The 21819-nt window shown below is 45.0% G+C and overlaps 1 protein-coding gene across 4 annotated transcripts; it reads left to right on the forward strand.

The window, feature by feature from the left end:
* The first annotated feature begins 173 nt into the window (after positions 1–173).
* Positions 174–18216, forward strand: KIF23 (kinesin family member 23). 4 transcript variants are annotated; one of them, XM_014952782.1, is made up of 24 exons: positions 174–286; positions 413–482; positions 614–742; positions 2814–2919; positions 3595–3731; positions 4312–4421; positions 5002–5172; positions 6122–6163; positions 6592–6704; positions 6855–6976; positions 7494–7596; positions 7910–7989; positions 8081–8200; positions 8698–8857; positions 9373–9540; positions 9761–9918; positions 10297–10470; positions 10633–10812; positions 11188–11493; positions 13477–13707; positions 15194–15276; positions 15547–15628; positions 15745–15815; positions 17408–18216. In XM_014952782.1, the coding sequence occupies exons 1-24, from the start codon at positions 276–278 to the stop codon at positions 17421–17423; spliced, it is 2943 nt and encodes a 980-aa protein (XP_014808268.1). In that variant the 5' UTR covers positions 174–275; the 3' UTR covers positions 17424–18216. The 4 variants fall into 4 exon arrangements, with proteins under 4 accessions (XP_014808268.1, XP_014808270.1, XP_014808269.1 ...); XM_014952784.1 differs by lacking the exon at positions 11188–11493; XM_014952783.1 differs by lacking the exon at positions 6122–6163.
* Positions 18217–21819: the final 3603 nt, after the last annotated feature.

The raw sequence follows: 21819 nt of genomic DNA on the forward strand, positions 1-21819 counted from the left end.
CCAGCAGGCGGCGGCCGCACTCCGGGGCCGCGCCCGTTGTTGTCGCCATGGCGACGCTTTGCGGCCCCTGTCTCCCCCCCTCCCGCCCTTACGTCGCCGCCGTGCGCTGCGTGGTGACGGTCGCCGCGTCGTGCCCGCTGATTGGCTAAATTTGAAGCGCCGCGAGCGCGCGAGGCTGCCGGTGGGAGGCGGCGGCGGAGCGGCGGCGGCACCGGCCACGATCGCGACAGACGGACCCCCCCGCACCCCACTCCCTCATCGCGACACCCCGCGATATGCAGCCGGCGTAAGTCCTTCCCCCTAGCCCCTACGCGGCGGTTGGGCCCGGGTCCGGCGGGCTACGGTTGGGCCTGGGTCCGCCCGGCCCGGTCCGGTCCGGTCTTACCGGGCCGCCCCTCACGCCTTCTCACAGTAGGGCCAAGAAGCCGCGGAGGCCGGCGCTGAAGAAGCCGTCCAACCCCAGCCTGAAGGATCCCGTAGGGGTGAGTGCGGGGGCGCCGGGCGAGGCGGGGCGGGCCGCGGTGAGGGGCCCGGGGGGGGGGCTCGGCCTCCGCCACCCTCCGGGGCTGCTCTGAGGGACGCCGGGCCCCGTGTCCCCCCTCTCCTCCCCCAGGTGTACTGCAGGGTGCGGCCGCTCGGCCGCCCGGACCAGGAGTGCTGCATCGAGGTGATCGACGAGACCACCGTGCAGATCCACCCGCCCGACGGATACAGGATATTCCGCAACGGGGAGTACCGGGAGGTAACGGCCTGCGGGGCGGCGGGGGGGTCCGGGCGTGTGCCCTCCTCCCTGGGGCAGCTGAAGGGGCTGCCTGCCAGCCTGGAATTAGGGATCGAGGTCCTTTTTCCGGCCGTCGCTGTTTTCCTCTGGTTTGCGGTGTCTCTTGCAGCCTGCAGATCAGTTTGTGCTTTTAGAAAAGCAAATTTTCCAAAACCAGAAAATTACTTAGAGGAAAAAAATGTCCCCTTGGCCATCTCTGTGTAAGAAACAGCTTCTTAGACTCATAGAATCATCTGGGTTGGAAGGGACCTTCAGGATCATCTAGTCCAACCATCAACCTAACTGAAAAAACCATCACTAACCCATCCCTGCCGTCGATGTTTTCCCCTGGTTTGCGGTGTCTCTTGCAGCCTTCGGATCAGCTGTTTGTGCTTTTAGAAAAGCAGATTTTCCAAAACCAGAAAACTACCTGGAGAAAAAAATTCCCCCTTGGCCATCTCTATGTAAGAAGTGGCTTCTTAGAATCATAAAATCATCTGGGTTGGAAGGTTCAGGATCATCTAGTCCAACCATCAACCTAACTGACAAAAACCCATCACTAAACCATGTCCCCCAGCACCATGTCAACCCGTCTTTTGAACACCTCCAGGGATGGTTTCCGGCCGTCGCTGTTTTCCTCTGGTTTGCGGTGTCTCTTGCAGCCTGCAGATCAGTTTGTGCTTTTAGAAAAGCAAATTTTCCAAAACCAGAAAATTACTTAGAGGAAAAAAATGTCCCCTTGGCCATCTCTGTGTAAGAAACAGCTTCTTAGACTCATAGAATCATCTGGGTTGGAAGGGACCTTCAGGATCATCTAGTCCAACCATCAACCTAACTGAAAAAACCATCACTAACCCATGTCCCCCAGCACCATGTCAACCCGTCTTTTGAACACCTCCAGGGATGGTGCTTCAACCACTTCCCTGGACAGCCCATTCCAAGGCTTGATAACCCTTTCAGTGTAAAAATTCTTCCTAATATCCAACCTGAACCTCCCCTGGCACAACTTGAGGCCATTTCCTCTAATCTGTGACTTGGAGAAGAGACCAACTTCCCTCTTCTGCAGGGAGAGGGCAAAAGGAGCAAAAGTGACGCTGGCAAATATTTAAACTGTTTGAAGGACTTTTTCATGTAGGACTAATTGAAAGGAAATCAGTTCTAAGCTAAGCCAGATACAAATTAATTAACTGGGTTGATTTACTTCAGACTTCAGTTGCATGAAAAGCAATGTCCACCTATTTATAGAACGAAGGGGAAGCTGTAGATGGTGTACACAAAGTGGTGAAATGCAGAATACTTTGTTTCCAAATTCAGTATGGAAAATTCTTATAGGAAGTACATAAAGAAACCTTCAAAGGCTTAAGTAAAATAGGTGAAGATTAGTTAAAAGTTTGGTAAACAAAGTTTTGCTCAAAAACTTAAAATTCAAATATTTACGCGAGCAGGTGTTTTGGTTGAAAAATGACTAGATTCATCAAAAAAAAAAGTATATTGAAAACCAGTGGCTGGAAACTGAGGCTAGACAGGAAAAGACACAAATTTAAACCAAAATGATTAAATATTCTAACAACCTGATTTTGGCCATTGTGGGTGTTACTTTGCTCAGTTCTTGTGTAGATGGTGGTGGAAGCTCAAGGAGAAATTTGAGCTTGAAGCTGGAAATGGGGATTCTCTCGTTGCTGGGAGGTCAGGCTTTGTGATGGTGCTGGTATTTCTGGACTTGGGCTCTGTAAAAATGAGACTGTTGCTGCTCTTTGTTGCTGTGTGAGCTGGTGCAGGAACAACCACTAAACCATGGATGAAAGGCAAAGAACAAATTTTAATCTTGACTAATCCCTGAAGCGACACCCCGGCAGAGGTGTGCAAGCAGAATCGTTACGTTGGAGTAACTGCCCCTGTTCAAACACTGATATAATCCTAAAGTAGAATCTTTATCGTCCTGGTAAGCAGATGGAAGGCAGTTCTGAGGTAGGAAACCATGAAGCATTTTGAAGCAACGGGCCTCTGGACAGGGATACTTAAGGTTTAGGACGATGTATCTTCTTTTCTCCAGACGCAGTACTCGTTTAAAGAGGTGTTTGGCACCCTTGTTGCTCAGAAAAAGCTTTTCGATGTGGTGGCTAAACCTCTAGTGGAAGATCTCATTCGTGGGAAAAATGGTGAGCTAGTTTTTGTTCCCTACTGCTTTTCTGTGTGTCTACTGTGGAGTTTCTTACATTGCTGTGTTTTTGTGTGTCTCGAGGTTTCTTAGCTCATCTAAGTAAAAAGGCATATAGCTGTTTATTTAAGAATAGCTGCCCTGTACAACATCCTGTTGACCTCTGTTCCTATGTGTGTGTTACTTGTGTCAAGGTCTAATCTTTTTGTACACCCTTAACTGGAGAAGCTTTTCTTCTGCAGAAGAAAGATGACTTATCCAGCTAAAGAATGACTACAGAAATAAATCAGTTTGTAGGGCTTGATCTCCTGGGCGGGGCTTGATATCATGGTGTTGGGCCTTGAAATGCCAGGCTTATGTCATTCTCCTCAGTAACGCCCAAATCAACCTCCTGTACCTGGGACTTAGTGGCTTCCTTCCGTTTTGGTTTCCAAATGTGCTTTTCCTGGAGAGGACAATAGGTGCTGTCAGTTGGAGTTGAAGTAGCTGTGAAGGAGACGTGCAAACACCAGTGATGACAGTGACTTTTGATGGGCTGGAATAGTTTATTGTTAACTGTTAAAAAGAGTCCTTGTGTTTTCTAAGTACATTTGACCCAAGAAAGACAGAGTGTATGATTGTACCTGAGCTTTTTTCATGAGACAGCAAAATGTGACTGTCTGACTGTCCCCCCCAGGTCTCCTTTTTACATATGGTGTGACGGGCAGTGGAAAAACACACACCATGACAGGCTCTCCTGGTGATGGAGGACTCCTCCCACGGTGCTTGGACATGATCTTCAACAGCATAGGACCCTTCCAGGCCAAGCGATTTGTGAGTAGTTTGTTTATCTCCTGTCTTTTAAAGTGCTTTAAAGAGAAAAGCAACCAAAAAACCCCGTCCCCTTGAGGTGTGAAGAGCAGGGCCAAGGAGGTGGGTGTAGTAGCTGGGACAGATGTTTCACAAAGTTGTGTGGTCTGGCTGTCCTTAAAATTGTCACTCATTCTTCAGTTAACTTTTTAAAACAAGAAAAGGAAAGAGGAAGCTTCTTGAGTTATAGAACGAAATCCAGCCCCAAGACACAAAATCCGCAGGAAACTATATCTAAAGTATTATGGGATAGGATGTGAAGCTTTTCTTGTGGTCAAACATCTCTGGAGTTTTGGTATCTTAAAAACATTTGAAATAAGTCTTTTGCGTGGTAGCGTGGGAGCTTTTATGAAATATTATCTGGGAAATAGCTGTTTTCTGTCAGATGTACTTTGCATTAGGCAGCAGATGGAGCGGTGGTGAGGGCCATGGGGTGTGTTTGTTGCCAGACAGCTTGATCAAATAGCTGGTTTTGCTGGCCAACGCCTTCTGTTCTCCAGTGTTTGTCGTTACAATGTCTGAACACCCCATACTCCCTGCTCAGGTTTTTAAGCTCGACGACAAGAACGGTGTGGATGTCCAGTGTGAGGTGGATGCTCTGTTAGAGCGCCAGAAGAGAGATGCCATGCCTGTTCCCAAAACTCCATCTGGCAAGTAAGTAACTAGTGTAATGCGCAGAATACATTTCCTTAATATAAATGATATTCCCTTACTGTGGTTTTAGCTTACCTTGGTCTCCTTATCCTTTCCTTGAGAAAAATGAAGGAAAGATATTAATGGAAAGTTAGTACGTGTCATGTGGTTTGAGCAAGTGCATAATTAAGTATTAGAATACTTAGAAGTGGGCAACAGAAATACTCTCTTTTTTTTTTTTTTTTTTCCTAGTACGTGTCATGTGGTTTGAGCAAGTGTGTAATTAAGTATTAGAAGACTCAGAAGTGGGCAACAGAAGTTTGTTGTTTTTTTTTTCCTACCTGCTAACCCCAGAGTATTTGCTGAGCAGAAATACCATGAAGTTAAACTTGGGTATATTTTGCAAAATACTGATATTGCTGAATGGAGGATAGAAATGTTGATTCTCTGGGAATTCTGCAAGGCATTTCTTACTGCAGCCCAGTACAGCAGGGTCAGATGATAGTTTATCTACTTGAACTTTTGAGAGTACTTTTTTTTTTTAATCTTAATGTGAGTGGGTGTGATGCTCCACTACAGTCACTTATTGTGTGTTCAACAGGCGACAAATAGACCCAGAAATTGCGGATATGATCAATGTGCAAGATCACTGCAAAGTGGAAGAAGTTGATGAAGACAATGTCTACAGTGTCTTTGTCTCCTATATCGAGATCTACAACAACTACATCTATGACCTCTTGGAAGAAGTCCCCTTTGAGCCTATAAAACCAAAGTGAGTTTTATGAAGACAAGTTACTCCTACCTCAGTTATGCTTTTGTGGGAACTATGCTCTGTCTTTGTGGCTGTAGTTTTGGTGAATCTGGCTCAATTTTTAGGAACTGCTTAAAAGCTCATGTGAAAAAGGCGATGGCAAAGGAATCCAGCTAATGTATTTTAAGTGTGCCAAGTACTGATGGTTGTTCTCTTCGTGCTCCCTTCCTCGTTATAACAGGAGATTAATAAGCAAATATTTAATTTGTCAGGCAACGTGTTGTGTCTCGCTGAGATTTTAAGTCTATTCCTGCTATTCTGTGAGTAGCAGGTGACTGCAGCTTGAAGAGTGAGCCATTCCCTGGCTGCCAGTTTTCTCCTGGAAAGTGCATTGGATGACAGTTGCTATTTTGTTGTTGCTTTACAGTTAATGCGAGTTTGCATATTACTTCACTTGATGCCAATCATTTCCATAGAAACAGAAACAAATAGTCTCATAAATGAAATTCTGGGTATTTTTTGGGCAGATGTGTACTTGGCTGCTGTCAAAAATCAGTAAATCTTGAGAATTTGGGAAAAACAAATTCTCTGCAAATTAAACTTGGAATATATATATATATTTTTGAATTCTAAATCCATTAAAGAAAACCCTAGGCTTATCCATTGGTACATGTGTTAATTAAAGAGTTGGCTGATTTGCAAAGACTAAGTAGAGCAAAACGTGCTATTGCTCTGAAACATCGAGAGCTGCCTCCAGAGTACTAATTGGAAATGACTTTGTCTGTGAATGCTTTTGAAAGAAGAATGAAATGATTTGGTTTGTGCTTCTGTCCAAAAATCAGCCTGGGAAGAATCTTGGATTATTCCAATTTGTGGAAGCTACAGTGCATTACGTATGAAAAGATATTTTTTTTTTTTAGACACGAGCTGAATGACTGAATATTTTTTTTTAACCCTGTTTTTTTGGTAGGTGGAACAATGGCAACACTCCTCTGCGAAATGGTGACTTTATGTATGTGATTAAGCGGATTATTCCCGATTACTGAAAAGCAAAATTTCCCTTTTAGTAGAAGCAGAAAATAAACTCGGGCTGATTCCCTGTCTCCTCTTGCTTTGCTGGCCAGTCTAGAACGCTGTCTTGCTTCTGTAGGAGTGTGTGCATGTAGAAAAAAAAAGAGCTGCCATCCAAAGCCATGACTTGCAGTGAGAATTGCCATTAAAAGTAGCTTCTAAATTAAAGCAGTAGCTGAAGTGTAACTAATCTCTGCTGAGTGTGTGTCCCTGTACTCGTACTTCCTCTTCCATCTGCTGTGTGGATAATTGGCATATTCAGTCTGAATTTTGTACTTAAACAAAAGAAAATTTGCATGATGCAATGTATTGTTTTAAGGAGACTCCACTCAATTTGGTTTTTTCTTTTGTTTCCTCCCTTTCCTGAAGACCTCCCCAATCCAAAATACTTCGTGAGGACCAGAATCACAACATGTATGTCATGGGATGCACAGAGGTGGAAGTGAAATCTACAGAAGAAGCTTTTGAAGTGTTTTGGAGAGGTAAATCTTAGAATATAACTTCTTAAATCGAGCCTGGGTGTGTAATCCCTTATGCTATCACGCTGCAAACAAAACTGCCTTTGCCGGGTGGCAAGCCTGTTAAATAAACCAGGTTTTTTCGGAGGGCTTGTTTTTTGTTCTTTGAATCAGGTCAAAAGAAGAGGCATATTGCAAACACCCAGCTGAATCGAGAGTCCAGTCGCTCTCACAGTGTGTTTATAATAAAGCTGGCCCAGGCTCCCCTGGATGCAGATGGAGATAACGTGCTGCAGGTGGGTCCCGGGGCAGGCTGTGACAGGGGAACTCTGCGGGTGTTTGTAGCTTAGAAATGGACCTTGGAGTGGGGGCTGCCAAAACAGTTACAGCCGTTTCGTTTTGAAGACATTCAAAATTATTAATTTTCTTATCTTAGGCAGAGTTGGTTGTCTTTCTGTCATGAAAGTAGGGCATTAAAACAGCGTGCAAAGCTGCTTACTCCTGTGGTCTTTAACTCTGCTTCTTTCGAGCAAGAACCGTTAAGAATCCAAAACCTGGAGGATTTGATATAACAACTGCACTTGTTCAGTCTTGTGGCCAAAACAGAAGGGATCTGCTAAAATTCAGAGAAACAGCCAGTGGTGCACAGCTGCTTGCATTAAGGGCTACAAAAACACTTTCACATGTTATTTCAAAGCATATTTTTAAGTGGACTCGCTGGTTTAGGGTTGGGGGAGTGGAGCGTTCCTTGCACCCCGTTAGAAGGAATGTATTGCTAATAATTAGCCCAAGATAATTTATTTTCTGTAACAGGAGAAAGAACAGATCGTTTTAAGCCAACTGTCTTTAGTGGATCTGGCTGGAAGTGAAAGAACAAACAGAACAAAAGCAGAAGGGAACAGGCTGCGAGAGGCAGGTAGGTATCCCCCAGCCAGCCCGGGGGCCGTACGCACAGCGTGTGCTCCTCGGGCCCTGGCTCCTTGGAAAGACCTCCCAGGAAGGACCAAAGTGCTCACTTCTCTCATTTAATGACCCTAAATCCTCCAGTTTGGAAGCCACAAGTTTAGTAGCACTTGTTCTGGTGCTTAGATCGGTCGGAGCAGTTATCTGTAACAAATATAACTTAAGTCCACACAATTTGTTCTTAAGTAAATTGCTGGATAATTCAGGAATGTTATCCATCCAAACAGCTGCTTACAGAGTTTTTTGTCTTATTTTCTTTTTTTAAGGTAATATTAATCAGTCACTAATGACATTAAGAACATGTATTGAAGTTCTCAGGGAAAACCAGATGTATGGAATAAATAAGGTATGCAACTCATTACTTAATTATCTTTGGATTTGATTAAGATCTGGCGTAATGAAAGCTTACTAGATCTTTCATGGCCTTTTATTTTCAGATGGTTCCATACAGAGACTCCAAACTGACTCATCTCTTCAAGAACTACTTTGATGGTGAAGGAAAAGTGCGTATGATTGTATGTGTTAATCCCAAGGCCGAGGACTACGAGGAGAGCTTGGTAACTTCCCTGCAGATCTTACTTCATTCCCTCCTCCTCTTTTTTTTCATGTTTGTCACTGAACTCTTGTACTTTGTTAGTAGATGAGAGGAATGATAAATTAGTTGCTTGGACAGGTAATCAAATACAATATTGTACAGTAAATGTGCCCTTTAAGTCTTATTTTTCCTCTTAAACTTTACAACTGCTACTTGCTTGTAAAATAGGAGAGGTTTCTCTTAATTATGGAAGTCCAAAGAGCCAAATTGAGGCTTAATCCCCACTACGATGGTACTTTCAAAACCTTCAGCTCTTGTGCAGTTGGTTTCATGGTTCCTTGGGCACTGGGTTGGGGGGGTGTTACTGGGAAGGTTTCTGGTTGCTCCCCAGGAGATTATGGCTTGATAACATCTCCTCTAATGCTTTTATTGACCTAAAGTATCGCTTTCCAATGTCTGTTGGGCTGCTTCTGGTTAGTTTTGCTGTTGAGCTTGCTTTTTTTTGGTGTTCTTTTGCAGCAAGTGATGCGTTTTGCAGAAATGACTCAGGAAGTGGAAGTGACCAGACCCGTGGACAGGCCGCTCTGTGGCTTAACGCCGGGCCGGCGCTTCAGGAACCAGGCTTTCCAGGAGGAACTCTCGAGGAAGCTGGAGCTGCGGGGTGGCCCCATAGATGGAGGTAAATCCTAGGACACCAGGTGATCACAGCATGGGTGTTTTCTGCTGTTAGGAGTTGAAGATTATTTTAAAACAAATTATTTGAGCCTTGAAAGCACCAAAGGAACTTAATTGTGAGCCTTCTCTGCAATGGGTCCTGCTGTTTTCATACCAAGGTGCTACTTGCAGTGTAAGCTCAATCGCTGTGAGGAGTTGAATTCATGGTCCCATTACTGGAGCCTCTGAAAGGAAATTGTGCTGGGCATGATCCTTGGATGTTCTTGGATGCTTAGGGCCAACTTTAGAAATCAAGAGTTGCCTGGAGGTGTATTATAAAGCAGTGAATCAAGAATGTCACACTTAATCTTTCCTTAGTACTTATCCTCTCTTCTGAAAACTTCTAGTTCTCATTAATTATTCCAAGTTCTGTCTGCTTCATGCTACTGTGGGATGGATGATCTGTGGCTGCGCGTTGTCAGATGGAATTTCTCTGTTCTGTAACTTCCTGACAGACTTTCTTGGCTTTAAATCTTACAGAACCAGAAGAGCAATCTGTTTTAGAAATGTTTCTGCAGAACTTTCCCCCATTGCCCTCATGTGAGCTATTGGATATTAATGATGATCAAACACTTCCAAAGCTTATTGAAGTCCTGGAGAAACGCCATAAACTACGACAAATGCTGTCAAAGGAGTTTTCCAAAGCTGGTGAGCATGGAGTTAGATTTTTTTGGGGTGACTTCTTACTACTTAAGGGTCTGTTCTGTACCACCATAAAATAAGCATCTTGTCTAGATCGATCATTTAAAAAACAAATATTTGAGGTAACGAAATAGCTGGTAGCCTCAAAATGGTAGGAGAAGAAAGGAACTGCTTTTGATGTGATGGAGATTCGCCGAGAAGATAAAATACATCAATTCTCTTGCAGTACTTGACTTGAAAGCGATGCTGCAAGAATTTGACTGCAGTGTTGCATCCAAGGAAAACCAAATTAAAGTAACGCTGTCTGACAAAGAGAAAACAATAGCGAGACAGAAAACGGAGATAGAACGTCTGGAGAAGAAAATTAAAACTTTGGAATACAAGGTGAGTTTTTTCCAATGTCTGAAGCCAGGCACAAAATGCACTTTTCTATGTACCATTTGGCAAGTTTCTTGACACTGGAAGTTGCTTGCAAAATGGATGTTAGAAACAAGATTAAAAGTGTTTTGTGGGGAACTTTACTGAACACTTTCAGCATTTTGGCTTTCTTTTTGACTCTTCTTAATACCTTAAAATGGGTAGGTTATAAGAAAATTGTAAATTCTCTGGAACTTTTCAGAATGTGGACTATTTATCTGGATATATTTGTACAACAGCTAATATATTCTAACCTAAGTTAACAATCAAATAGAACTAGCAATTCTGGGTTTAGATGGTTGCATTTCTAAGAAGCAGAACCAAGTCCTTCCTCTCGTCCTCCAGATTGAGATTTTAGAGAAAACTGCAACCATTTATGAAGAAGACAAGCGTAATCTTCAGCAAGAACTGGAAAGCAAGAGCCAGAAGTTGCAACGTCAGGCTTCGGACAAGCGGAGGTTGGAGGCGCGATTCCAAGGCATGGTGGCAGAAACGACCATGAAATGGGAGAGAGAGTGTGTAAGTACTGAGAGGGGGGTGAGGGTTTCTCTTTATCCTCACGTTTTATAATCTGGAAAGTCTGTCTTTCGCTTGCAATGTTGTTATTTTCAATATCTTGTATCTCAGTGGGGAAGAGACTTGTTCCATGTGGAATATGCTTTTCCTCGCTTCTCTCTGTAGGAGCGTCGTGTAGCAGCGAAGCAGCTGGAGATGCAGAACAAACTTTGGGTCAAAGATGAAAAGCTGAAGCAACTCAAGGCCATTGTTACTGAACCAAAAAAGGAGAAGCCCGAGAGGCCTTCGCGGGAGAGAGACCGAGAGAAGCCTGTTCAGAGATCAGTGTCCCCTCCCCCAGTACCTGTAAGTTGCCTTTAAAATGCTTCTTGATACAGGGAAAAGCACATTATATATAAGAATGAACTGAAGTGCAGCTCACTTCTCTTTATTGGTTAGAATATAGTGCCCAAGCACAGAATTTGGGTAACTTAAGCTTGCTTTGATCCTCTGTCCCTTGTATTTATCAGTGCTCTTTATTTGTGCTCATACCTTCTGATGCTGCTAGTTTGGGAAGAATACTCAGTTCCTAAAGCTGTCACTGCAACACCACCCCTGCCCGAGCTATTCATAGCTTGAATAGCTGAACTGGAACCCTACCCATTTTCAGCATTCATTGTTTTATTGCCTTAGAAGTTGCCAGTTCTGTATGTTCACTAACTTCTTTCCTGTTCTCTCCAGCCTCCTAGTAACTCTATGGCTCAGGTCCCCAGCAGCCAGCAGCTCGGCAGCAACCCCCAGGTCCACAGACGTTCTCAGTCTTGTAGCAGCATTTCTGTGGCATCCTGCGTTATGGAATGGGAGCAGAAAACCCCTTTGCACAAGCACAGCAGTGGCACTCCCAATGCCAGGAGTAGACAACAGGAACCAGAACAAAATAGAGACTGTAACACCTCAGACAGAAGGCGAGGGATGTGCTGGACTGGAGTCATTGAGGTTCCCAGGCGTAGAGATGAGCTAGAGATAGAAGAGGATCAATGCTGCAGGGTTGGTGCTGCTCCTCTCAAAAGCTAAACGTAGTGGTGCTTAGTCTGGTTTAAAAGTTCATCAGCTCCTCTTTTAATTGAACACACCTAACACAGATGGGAGTTCTCCCCTAATATTTCTCATGGCTTTCAAAGTTGAGTCTCACTAAGTAGAACGAGCAGAACAACTTCTTAACTTGATGTTTAGAAACTCTTTAAAAAGTAGCACGTGTTTTTCTTCCTAGTGCCTCACTAAACGAGCAGAACGACTTCTTAACTTGATGCTTAGAAACTCTTTAGAAAGTAGCACGTGTTTTTCTTCCTAGTGCCTAGATAAGTCTAGTAGAGAACTCTGAAGCAGCAACACTTATTCCCTAGTCCTTGTGTGTTAACCAGTGTCTGTCTCCTCAAATCTGTCTTGCAGCCTCCAATTTCCCATAGTCTGTTTGGGCAGCTTAAAAGGTGGTCTCACAAGCCATATCTGCAAATGTCTGCTGGGATAGTGCTTGGGCAGATGTCTCATTTGTGTGGCTGTTAACCTTAACTCTCTTAGAATAGTCTTCCCTAATTTTCACATCTGCCTTAAAACTGGGGGCTTTGCTTACAGCTGGGAGGTTTTTTTCCTCATTAAATTGATTGGTGCAAATGTTTGTATGGGTGGTGTCTGTCGCTCTGGCGCAGTGGCTCAGGTCAATTGGAGAGAATTGTAGAAGCCCAGCCTCTTGAGAGACCTTCTGGAGAGGAGGAATTAATCATGGTGTGATTCATTTCTGACAGCATCCTCACAATTCCTGTCGCTTCTGGCCCTTTGAAGTAAGGGACGCGCTTTTAAGCAAATGCTATTCCAATTAACTAATTGCACAAACCACTGTCAGCAGAGTGAGGGATGTGGGCTCTGCCACAGGAAAAAGTGACCAGTAGTAGTGAGCCTGCTCCTTAGAACAAAACTTCTGAGGCTCCTGGGCAGAATTGCTTCAAAAAAAAAAAAAAAAATTAACGGAAATAAGTACTTGCCCACTAAAACGGGGGGGAAAAAAGTATTGAAATTCTTTCTTTTTAATTTTTATCTTAATGGAAGGTTTTGGCTGAAAGCCACATTTCCTGATACACATTTAATTTTTGAAGAGCTGCTTTAGGCTTTCAAGTGGCTTATCTGTAAGGGGTGCATCCAATCTCCTCTCTATTGGCCAAAGAAATCCTAATTGGGGCTCACCTAAAAATACAGTGGGTCCAATTTGCATTCATAGGGTTGGGTTCTGTAACTTCCCCGTGATTCAGAGGTGTCTGAATGAGTATGTAAATGAAACAGTCTGGAAATATTCATTTAAAGATCTTGAAGGCAGCCCCAGGTTTTTAAATGAGTTTTCCAGATTTTTTTTTCTGATTTCTCTGAGCAACTGACAATAATGTTCATAAAATCAAAATATATTAACTTCAATCACTTCTCATGGGTTTCCAACAGCTGAGTTGAGAAGCAACAGCACTGGGACAGGGGCTGCTTCCTCTGCTCTGTTGGCTCAGAAGGGTTAGGAGGTCTTGCATCCTTTAGGGCTATTGGAAATCAGTCTGCTTGCTTTGCTACCTCGAAAATGCATTTTGATCCATGAATGTGTCCATGGAAACATAAATGTCTCATTTTCGGGTTGGTTAATATGTTCAGAGCAATCTGGTTGGCTTTGAAAACTCGGGAGGAACGCCACCAAACATAAAGGTGTCCTCCTTGAGGAAACTCCTGGGTATGGAGTGCAACAGATTGGATAACGCTTAGCTGAGATTTACAAGAAAGAGGAATTGGCACAGAAATAATCCATTAATAATTTTATGCAAGGCTCTGGGTAACGGTGCCTTTCAGAAATGCACTCCTAAAGCAATTTAGGAATGAAGCTTTGATCTTCACACAAATGCCATCTTAACCAGACCTGCTGAGGTCACTTCTGCTTAACGCTGCCCTGGGAGAGATTTTCCTGTGTGCTCATTTCTTCTGATTTTCTCCCGCTCTGCTCAGAACGCGCCCCCGGTTCGCCTCCGACACCGCCGCTCGCGCTCGGCTGGGGAGAGATGGGTGGATCACAAACCACCTTCTAACCTGCCCACCGAGACAGTCATGCAGCCCCACGTCCCCCACGCCATCACGGTGGCGGCCGCGAGCGAAAAGGCACTAGCTAAGTGTGACAAGTACATGCTGACGCACCAGGAGCTAGCCTCCGATGGGGAGATTGAGACAAAGCTCATCAAGGTAAAAAACAAACACCTTCCTCAACTTGTGATAACCCTCCCAAAGCCTGTTTCTGGCAGATTTGGCACGACAGGCTCACGGAGGGGTATGTCTGACTCAAAGAGACTTGGTATGAAAGTTTCGTGCAGTTGGATTCAAGGGAGCTTTAGGTTAGATACTAGGAAGAAATCCTTTACAGTGAGGGTGGTGAGGCACTGGAACAGGTTGCCCAGGGAGGTCGTGGATGCCCCATCACTGGAGGGGTTCAAGGCCAGGCTGGATGGCTATTTGAGCAATCTGCTCTAGTGGGAGGTGTCCCTGCCCAGGGCAGGGGGGTTGGAACTAGATGATCTTTAAGGTCCCTTCCAACCCAAACCATTCTATGATTCTATGATTTTAGAGTCTGAAAAGGCTTTTCTTGAACTTCCTCATTACTTCCCGTACCAGTCATTACTTCAAACCATTACAAGCTTGTTTATCTCAGCCATTGTTCTCCTTGAAAGTAGTTGTTTTTATTCCCCTGGTTAAATGCAGTAGTCCATTTGTAGTGAAAGTTTCTTAGATGTGTGGCTGCAGCTGATCTTGTGGAGTCGGTGGTCTTGGAGCGATGTTGTTTGATTTCCACTAGTGCTATGAGCTCGCTCGCTGTGTGGTGGGTGCTCTAATGCTCCAGGACACCAGTTCTAGTAGGCACCTGACAAGCCAAGTGGTGAGACAGCCCAGAGATTTCAAGGTGATCCCAAAATGCTGACTGTTGTTACCTAAGGCCAATTGGGAGCTCTCTGTAATCTGTAGCGAGAAGCTTTTCATTCATTTTTTCTGTAGTCACAGGCCTTCCACTACTGCCTTTTTGTTTGTTTTTTTTTTCTCTTTTTGAGTTTAAAAAAGCCCCTCACTCCTGTGAGGGAACCTTGTAGGCTGCAGTGATGTTTCCAAAAGCCAAGTTTTGGATTGGGAGCTCTTTGTAATCTGTAGCGAGAAGCTTTTCGTTCATTTTTCCTGTAGTTACAGGCCTTCCACTATTGCCTTTTTGGGTTTTTTTGTTGTTTGTTTTTTTTTTTTCTCTTTTTGAGTTTCAAAAAGCCCCTCGCTCCTGGGAGGAAACCTTGTAGGCTGCAGTGATGTTTCCAAAAGCCAAGTCTTACATACCAGACCACATACCTGTTCATGCTGGGGAGTGAAACTGTTGAAACTAAGCCCATTTCTGATTATTGCAGTATTACTTACTGTATTATTATTTAGCCATCGTGATACAGAAATTGTTGTCATAGAAGTGACTGAGCTATGGGTATCCTGCACAACCACCAGGGCAGATGGTGTTCACTCTTAATTGTCCTGTGTATAATAAGATAGATAATAGGGGAGAGTGTATTTGTGCACATGTGTTTGCTGACTTCTAACCTGCAAGGAAAAGAAGCTGTAAGCATTTAAGTTTTCCTGTGAAAACCAGCACTGTAGCCATCGTACTGACCTGGTGACTGTACCTTCTTATGGCTTTTGGTTCCAGGGTGATGTTTTCAAAACCAGGGGTGGAGGACAGGCTGTGCAGTTCACAGATATAGAGACTCTGAAGCAAGAATCTCCGACCGGGTGAGTTGTCACCTTAATTTTAGGTTCTCACACTGCTGGAGATAGAAATCACCACAACAGTGTGTGTGTAACCACTGCTGGGCCAAATGCTGAAACAGAAAGTTTTGCATCTAACTTGAAATCACGCCTCAGAGAGGTGTATGGATATGTAGCTGCTTTTAAGGTTGATCTGCTGAGAGAGAGGTATTTATTTAGAAATTGTGTGTGAGAATCTGCTAAAATATGTCATTCTTGTGACTTGTTTCCCCCTCCCACGTATTCCTCCTTCAGTCGAAAGCGAAGATCATCCCCTTCCAAACCCGACCCACCTGAGGACGCTGCGGAGTCGGAATGGACTGATGTAGAAACCAGGGTAAGCTTAAAAAGGAGGGAGGGGGATATCTCGTGCTTGACCTGCCTGAGATTTTGGGGTGATGCTGACAGCTTGTGGGGGTTAGTGGTAGAGACTGATTTTCTGTGTCTCCCCAGTGCTCTGTGGCAGTGGAGATGAGGGCAGGGTCAGCTCTGGGACCTGGATACGAGCATCATGCTAAGCCCAAGTAAGTGCATCTCTCCTTTGTAGCTGGGATATTGCATTCTCTCCTGATAACTGTGGGGTTTTCTGTTGGGGTTTTTTTTGTGGTTTTTTTCCTCCCTTGACCTTGCTGCCCTCCCCGCTTTAGGTTTTTAGGGGTTCATACCTCCTTGGTACCGTGAGATAAGCAGGGCTTGTTCAGCGTGGGGAAACTGGGGGCAGGATGGATCTGTAAGAGACTCTAAGTAGAATTATTAACTTCTGAGTAAAACTTTGGTATTTGGCGCAGTGAGAAAATGTCAAATTTGATCTTGTGCTCTCTTGACTGTGAAAAGCTGGGAACTGCAGGATGTAGGGAAATGTAGGGGGTTAAGTGTGGCAGTGACAAAGTACTGAGCTCTGTCCACCTTCTTCTTCTCCCTCAGGCTTTATCAGGTGCTGATGTAGTAAAATATCCCCTTGACCTTGCTGCCCTCCCCGCTTTAGGTTTTTAGGGGTTCATACCTCCTTGGTACCGTGAGATAAGCAGGGCTTGTTCAGCGTGGGGAAACTGGGGGCAGGATGGATCTGTAAGAGACTCTAAGTAGAATTATTAACTTCTGAGTAAAACTTTGGTATTTGGCGCAGTGAGAAAATGTCAAATTTGATCTTGTGCTCTCTTGACTGTGAAAAGCTGGGAACTGCAGGATGTAGGGAAATGTAGGGGGTTAAGTGTGGCAGTGACAAAGTACTGAGCTCTGTCCACCTTCTTCTTCTCCCTCAGGCTTTATCAGGTGCTGATGTAGTAAAATATCCTGAGTTTTATATCTTTAGATAAATTTAAATGAAATAAAGTTACAAATACCTTGGCATTCATTTCAGTATGGTTTAGGAAGGAGGAAACTGAGGCAACTGGGGAATATACTTAAGGGTATACTGGAATGTAGCTAATATTCCAGCTGCTGCCTGCTGTGGAATTGTGAAGGCACCTGCTAAGGAAGAAACTTTCCTCTCTTCCAAATGTGTATATAAGTCTGAATTCTTCAGGGCTGCCCTATCATTCCTTAACGCGGTGGGATTGGTGGCAGTTACACCCAGAAATGTAGGTTTACCCCTGCAGAATTGCAATTTCTAGCAAAAAAAGCCAAGTGATCCTGCAGTTGGTAGGGTTAGTGCCCAACATCTGAGCCCCATGTCTAAGAAAACACTTTGCTGACAAAAGATACGCTTCAGACAAGATAGTTTTGTTAAACTTTGAAGCGGTGACAGATACGTGCCTTTCCTGTGCTTTATTACATCTCTTTTTAGGCAGTGGGACCCACCAGAGGTGGCTACTGCTGCTGGTTAGTAGTAGTGTTGTGGGAAACCCTTTAGTTCACCTGTACCTTGAGGTGGAGCCCGTATTTATTTACACTTGTTTAATAATTTGAAATTAAACTGGTTTAAGCTCATGGCTGATCAAAAAAGTAAGCAAAGTCTTGGTTTTTAATAAATAAGCCCTTTAGTTTTCTTGTGTTAATTGTAGCATGTGACACTTCTATAATACAGCTGTTGACTGCTGTTAAGGAAACCTGCTACTGTGTAAAATCTGACTTTTTTCCTAAAATCTGGGTGTTTTTCTTTTTTTTTTTTTCTTAGGCGAAGAAAGCCATGAATTGCTGTAGTACCGTGGTGGAATCCTCTTGACTTTTATCAGACTGATGTAACATCTGCTGCCAGGGATAAACTTGACACACTGCTTTAGTATCACTACAGGCTTATATTTTTATAACGGCCTGTGCTGGGCAATGGTTAAATGGGAGATATATATTTTTTTTTGGATCCCAAAGAAGCTGCTGTGTGTGGGTGTGTGTGTTTCCAGTCGGTGTCGGGGAGTTCTGCCGTGTGTCCTCTGGATTTCTGAGGAACATCTGTCTCGTATGTATGAAGCCCTTGGTATTAAGCTCTACCTTTATAGACTAATGACACAAGGCTTTCGCCTTGCGTATATTTTTTTGCAGCTTTTTCTTTTTTATAGTGCAAAATACTTCTCTCCTGGTCACTATCCCTTCCTTGTCAGATCTTCTGTTTTGAAGAGGCATAAATGCTGCTATTCATTTAGATGCAGTAACGCACTTTAGGGGTGTTTCTATGCCATTTCATATTTTATTATAACTTGCAACAGCACAGTAATATGGATTTCTTCTTGGAAGAATTACCTTTGATTATTTAATATGCAAATCAGCTTGCAAAAACCATTTCAATCTTCAAACCTTCATAGCAGCGAAGCAAGAACACTGAGATGATGAGTAGCAGTGACTTCACATCAGACCTACTTTTTGTAGCGCGAGTAAATAAATGTTTTCCATCCGTAGATATGGGGTAAAAGGGTAATTTTCTCACAGATGCGGTGTGAACTTTATACGTGTGGCTCTGCAAATGTGTTAAAATAAAAGATTTTCATTTAATGGCTCTTACAAACAATGTTTTTGTCACTTAGGCGTGTTGTGAAGCCACAGAAGCAAAGGTAAGGACCGCATTTTACCTCCTTGTGCAAAGAGCTGTGAATAAAGGCACCTTTTGGGCCATTCCTGGGGTTTAACCCAAGGAATCTGCTTGGATCCCAGGAGATGGGTTGGACAGCCTTGTCTTCATGGCTGCTGATTTGCTTTTAAGGGCAGTTGGTTCTGTTTTGAGTGAGTTAAAAGGCATAGAAGCTGAGGGTTTTTTTCCAGCACTGGAAAAAGCTTTTGTTACAAAGTAGTTTAGAAATCCCCTAGTTCGTGTTGTTTGGGTTTTTTTTAAGTATGTTTTAAAGAAAAAAAAGTGACTGATATGAGTGCCTGTTTGCAGCTGGTATAAACAAATTTATTTTTCAGATGGACCATGAAAAGGCTGATATTCTAAGGAAACAGCATCTTTTTCCACTGGTCTCAGGCCCTGAGGTGGAGCAGAGAGCAGCAGAGGGGCAGTAAGGGCTGGTACCAACGCTGTCCTTATGGTTGTCCTCACCTGGTTGGATGTGAGGAGAGGCTGAGGGAGCTGGGGGTGTTCAGCCTGGAGAAAAGGAGGCTGGGGGGAGACCTCCTTCTCTCCAACCCCCTTCAGGAGGGTGGAGAGAGGTGGGGTTGGTCTCTTCTCCCAAGGAACAGGCCATGGGACAAGAGGAAACGGCCTCAAGTTGCACCAGGGGAGGTTTGGGATGGATATTGGGAACAATTTCTTCATGGAAAGGGTTGTGAAGCCTTGGCAGAGGCTGCCCAGGGCAGTGGTGGAGTCCCCATCCCTGGAGGTATCTAAAAGCCGGACAGACGTGGTGCTGAGGGACATGGGTCAGGGGTGGGTTGGTGGTTGGACTCCATGATCTGAAAAGTCCCTTCCCAGTTGCTGGTCTGATGGTTGGACTCCATGATCTGAAAAGTCCCTTCCAACCTGGGTGATTTTTGTGATTCCATAATGTTTTTCTTAGGATGCTGGTTGAAGTAGTTTCACTTTTATTCTGAGTGATTTTGTGATTCTATGTGTACTCAGGATGCTGGTTGAAGTAGTTTCACTTTTATTTACTGCCAGACTGATGCCTTTAACACGCCATCTGAGAACACAGGGAATAAGTCAGAAGTAGCAAACAAAAGGAAAACCAAAGGGGGGGGAAGAACCAGCCTTGAAGAAAGGCGTGGGTGGGTTTGAGAGGCTGCTGAGAAGGGTGGGAGGTGGTTCTGCTGGAGCTGCACGATGAGCTGGAGCCACTAGATGGTGTGAAATAACCATCGGGGCCGCATCCCTCTGCCCCGGGAAGGCAGCAGGAATTCCTCCTTCCCACCTCGCAGAGCCTTGGCATACCCCAAATCTGGGGGGAGAGATCCCCCTGGCACCCACCTTCCTCCGGGGGAGCGGGGACAGGAGGGGCAGCCAACAGAAATAGCCAAAAAAACTTCAATAAGGTCCATGCTCCTATTTCTGTCGCTTAAATTAACGCCTTTGCATACGCTAAATCTACTGTTAATGAAGTGCAAGCTGCCAAATGTGATACCTTTGATTTGGGTTCGATCATCTTGTCATCAGTGTAAATCACACTGGAAGTGTTACTGGGGAGATGTGAGAAACTGGTGTTGGGATCCCTGGGAAGGAAAACATTCCGCTGCGGGATGTGGCTTTGCTGGAATTCGCTCGCCTCGAAACGCTGGGATTTCCTATCAAAGGATTTGTGGCCAAAGTGTTTATTTCTCAGCCCTTGCCAAGTGGGGTGTTTTGACGCGTAACGTTTTGGCGAGGGCTTTGCTCAGAAATTCCTTGTCTTGCAGGAGAAAGCTGTGAAGCACAGAGCAAACAGTTGTGTGGCTGCCTTGGCCTATTATAAAGGTTAATAAATGCGTGGACCTCGCTGGGGAGGACGTACCTGGCCTTGTCTGGAGTGGGTGACTTGGTCTTCGTGTCCCTCGAGGTCTTAATTACTCAACTGCTATGAGCACCTCCTGCGATGGGTGACACAGCCTTAAAGATTGACACCTAATGAGTGAGAGTGGTGTTTGGAGGGAAACAGGGCTTGGATAAGGCCGTGGGCTCGTTGGGAGGAGGTGACAGCCCATGAGGTTGGGAGGAAGGAGGGGGCTGTGTCCCGCAGCCCAGGTCTAACAAGGTTGGGTTGGGTTGGGTGCTGCTCCATCACGTTCCTCCCAAGCCCTTCTTCCCGTCTCTGCGTCGTCTTCACATATTTGCTCTTGCTGGTGGTGTTTACTCTGCAAAGATTCCTCCCGGGCTGGGCTTCAGCACACAGTGTACTGGGCTAACAAGGGCTGGTGTTTCTGGTGGGGCTCTGGGTGTGCTGGTCGTTCCCCAGCTCCCTTGGCGTGCGGTGGGAAGCGTGAAGGCAAACAGCCGGCAGCGGGAGGGGGACCTGCATCCACGCTCCCGCTGGAATAGCTCAACGAGGCTGCCCCCTCCCATGTCTGCTCTCACTGAGGGTAGAAAAGCCTTTCTAAATAATTTTTTTAATTTTGGGGAGGAGGGGGATTTTCATCTTTGGAAATTCAGCTTTTTTTTTTTTTATTCCCTCCTTTGTTTCTCCCTGGAGCTTGGCGCTGATTGTAGCTAACGCTTCCCAAGGGCGAGTATGGAATTAGCCCCATGGAATAGCTCAAAGTGCAAGTTTCTAGCAGGCAAGCTTGGGGGGCTTTGTTATTGGCCCAAAATAGAGTGATTTCTTGGGCTCAAGCGATTTCTATGACAGGGGCTCAAAACCCAAGGGCACCTTGGGGTGTCTCTCGCTGTCGGCAGTGGGAATGTTTGCCTGGAAGGTGGAGGACTGGGATGCTGCTGAGATGCACAAACCTGTTGCTGAGGAGAACTTGGTTATATACGGAAACAAAGTCACTAAAGGCACGATGATTTACATGATTAGTGCTTTTCTTCATTTAAACAAGGTTTATTGCAGGTTCCCCCTTGTTCCTGCCACTCATTGTGCCGACAGCATCGTGCCCCACTCCAGGGTGATGCATGAGGCTGTTGTGCAGAGGGCTGTAGCCTGGTGGTGAGGACAGCTCTGCAGTGCCCTTCTTCTGAGGCTGGTTCCTGTGGTTTCTGGTTCATGTAGCTGGAAAACTGTGGAATTTCAGCACATCCAGTCCCATCTCTGTCTGGCTGAGAGCTGATGAGCTGCGGGTGCCCGCCTTGGTGAGCAGGCCTGGGTGTAGGAGGAGAATCTCAGCTGGTTTGCTCATCCTTTAGTTTCTTAGTGAGGCAGCCTTTGTCAGGAGCACTGAGCTGAATTCGTGTTTACCTTTTGAGGTAACAAATTCCAGCCACAATGGGCTGAAGCTGGGAGCTAACGCTGCCCCGTCCTCCTGCCAGTTCCAGTCGTCAGAGTTTCCTACTGGCAAAGGGTGAAGGCTCTGGACTCTGTCACTCGGATGTTCTTGGCATTAACTGGCTCCAGCCTCTGCTGAGTAATGAAAAGCAGAAGAAAAACATGCAGGCTCGACCCTGAAACCGTAGACACGGGGAGCTGGAGTGAACTGGGGCTGTTCCAATGTCTGCTGTCCAAAACCGGGTTGAGATAAGGCATGAAAGTTGAG

This window comes from Calidris pugnax, unplaced genomic scaffold (assembly GCF_001431845.1).
Source record: "Calidris pugnax isolate Ruff unplaced genomic scaffold, ASM143184v1 scaffold187, whole genome shotgun sequence".
NCBI lineage: Eukaryota > Metazoa > Chordata > Aves > Charadriiformes > Scolopacidae > Calidris > Calidris pugnax.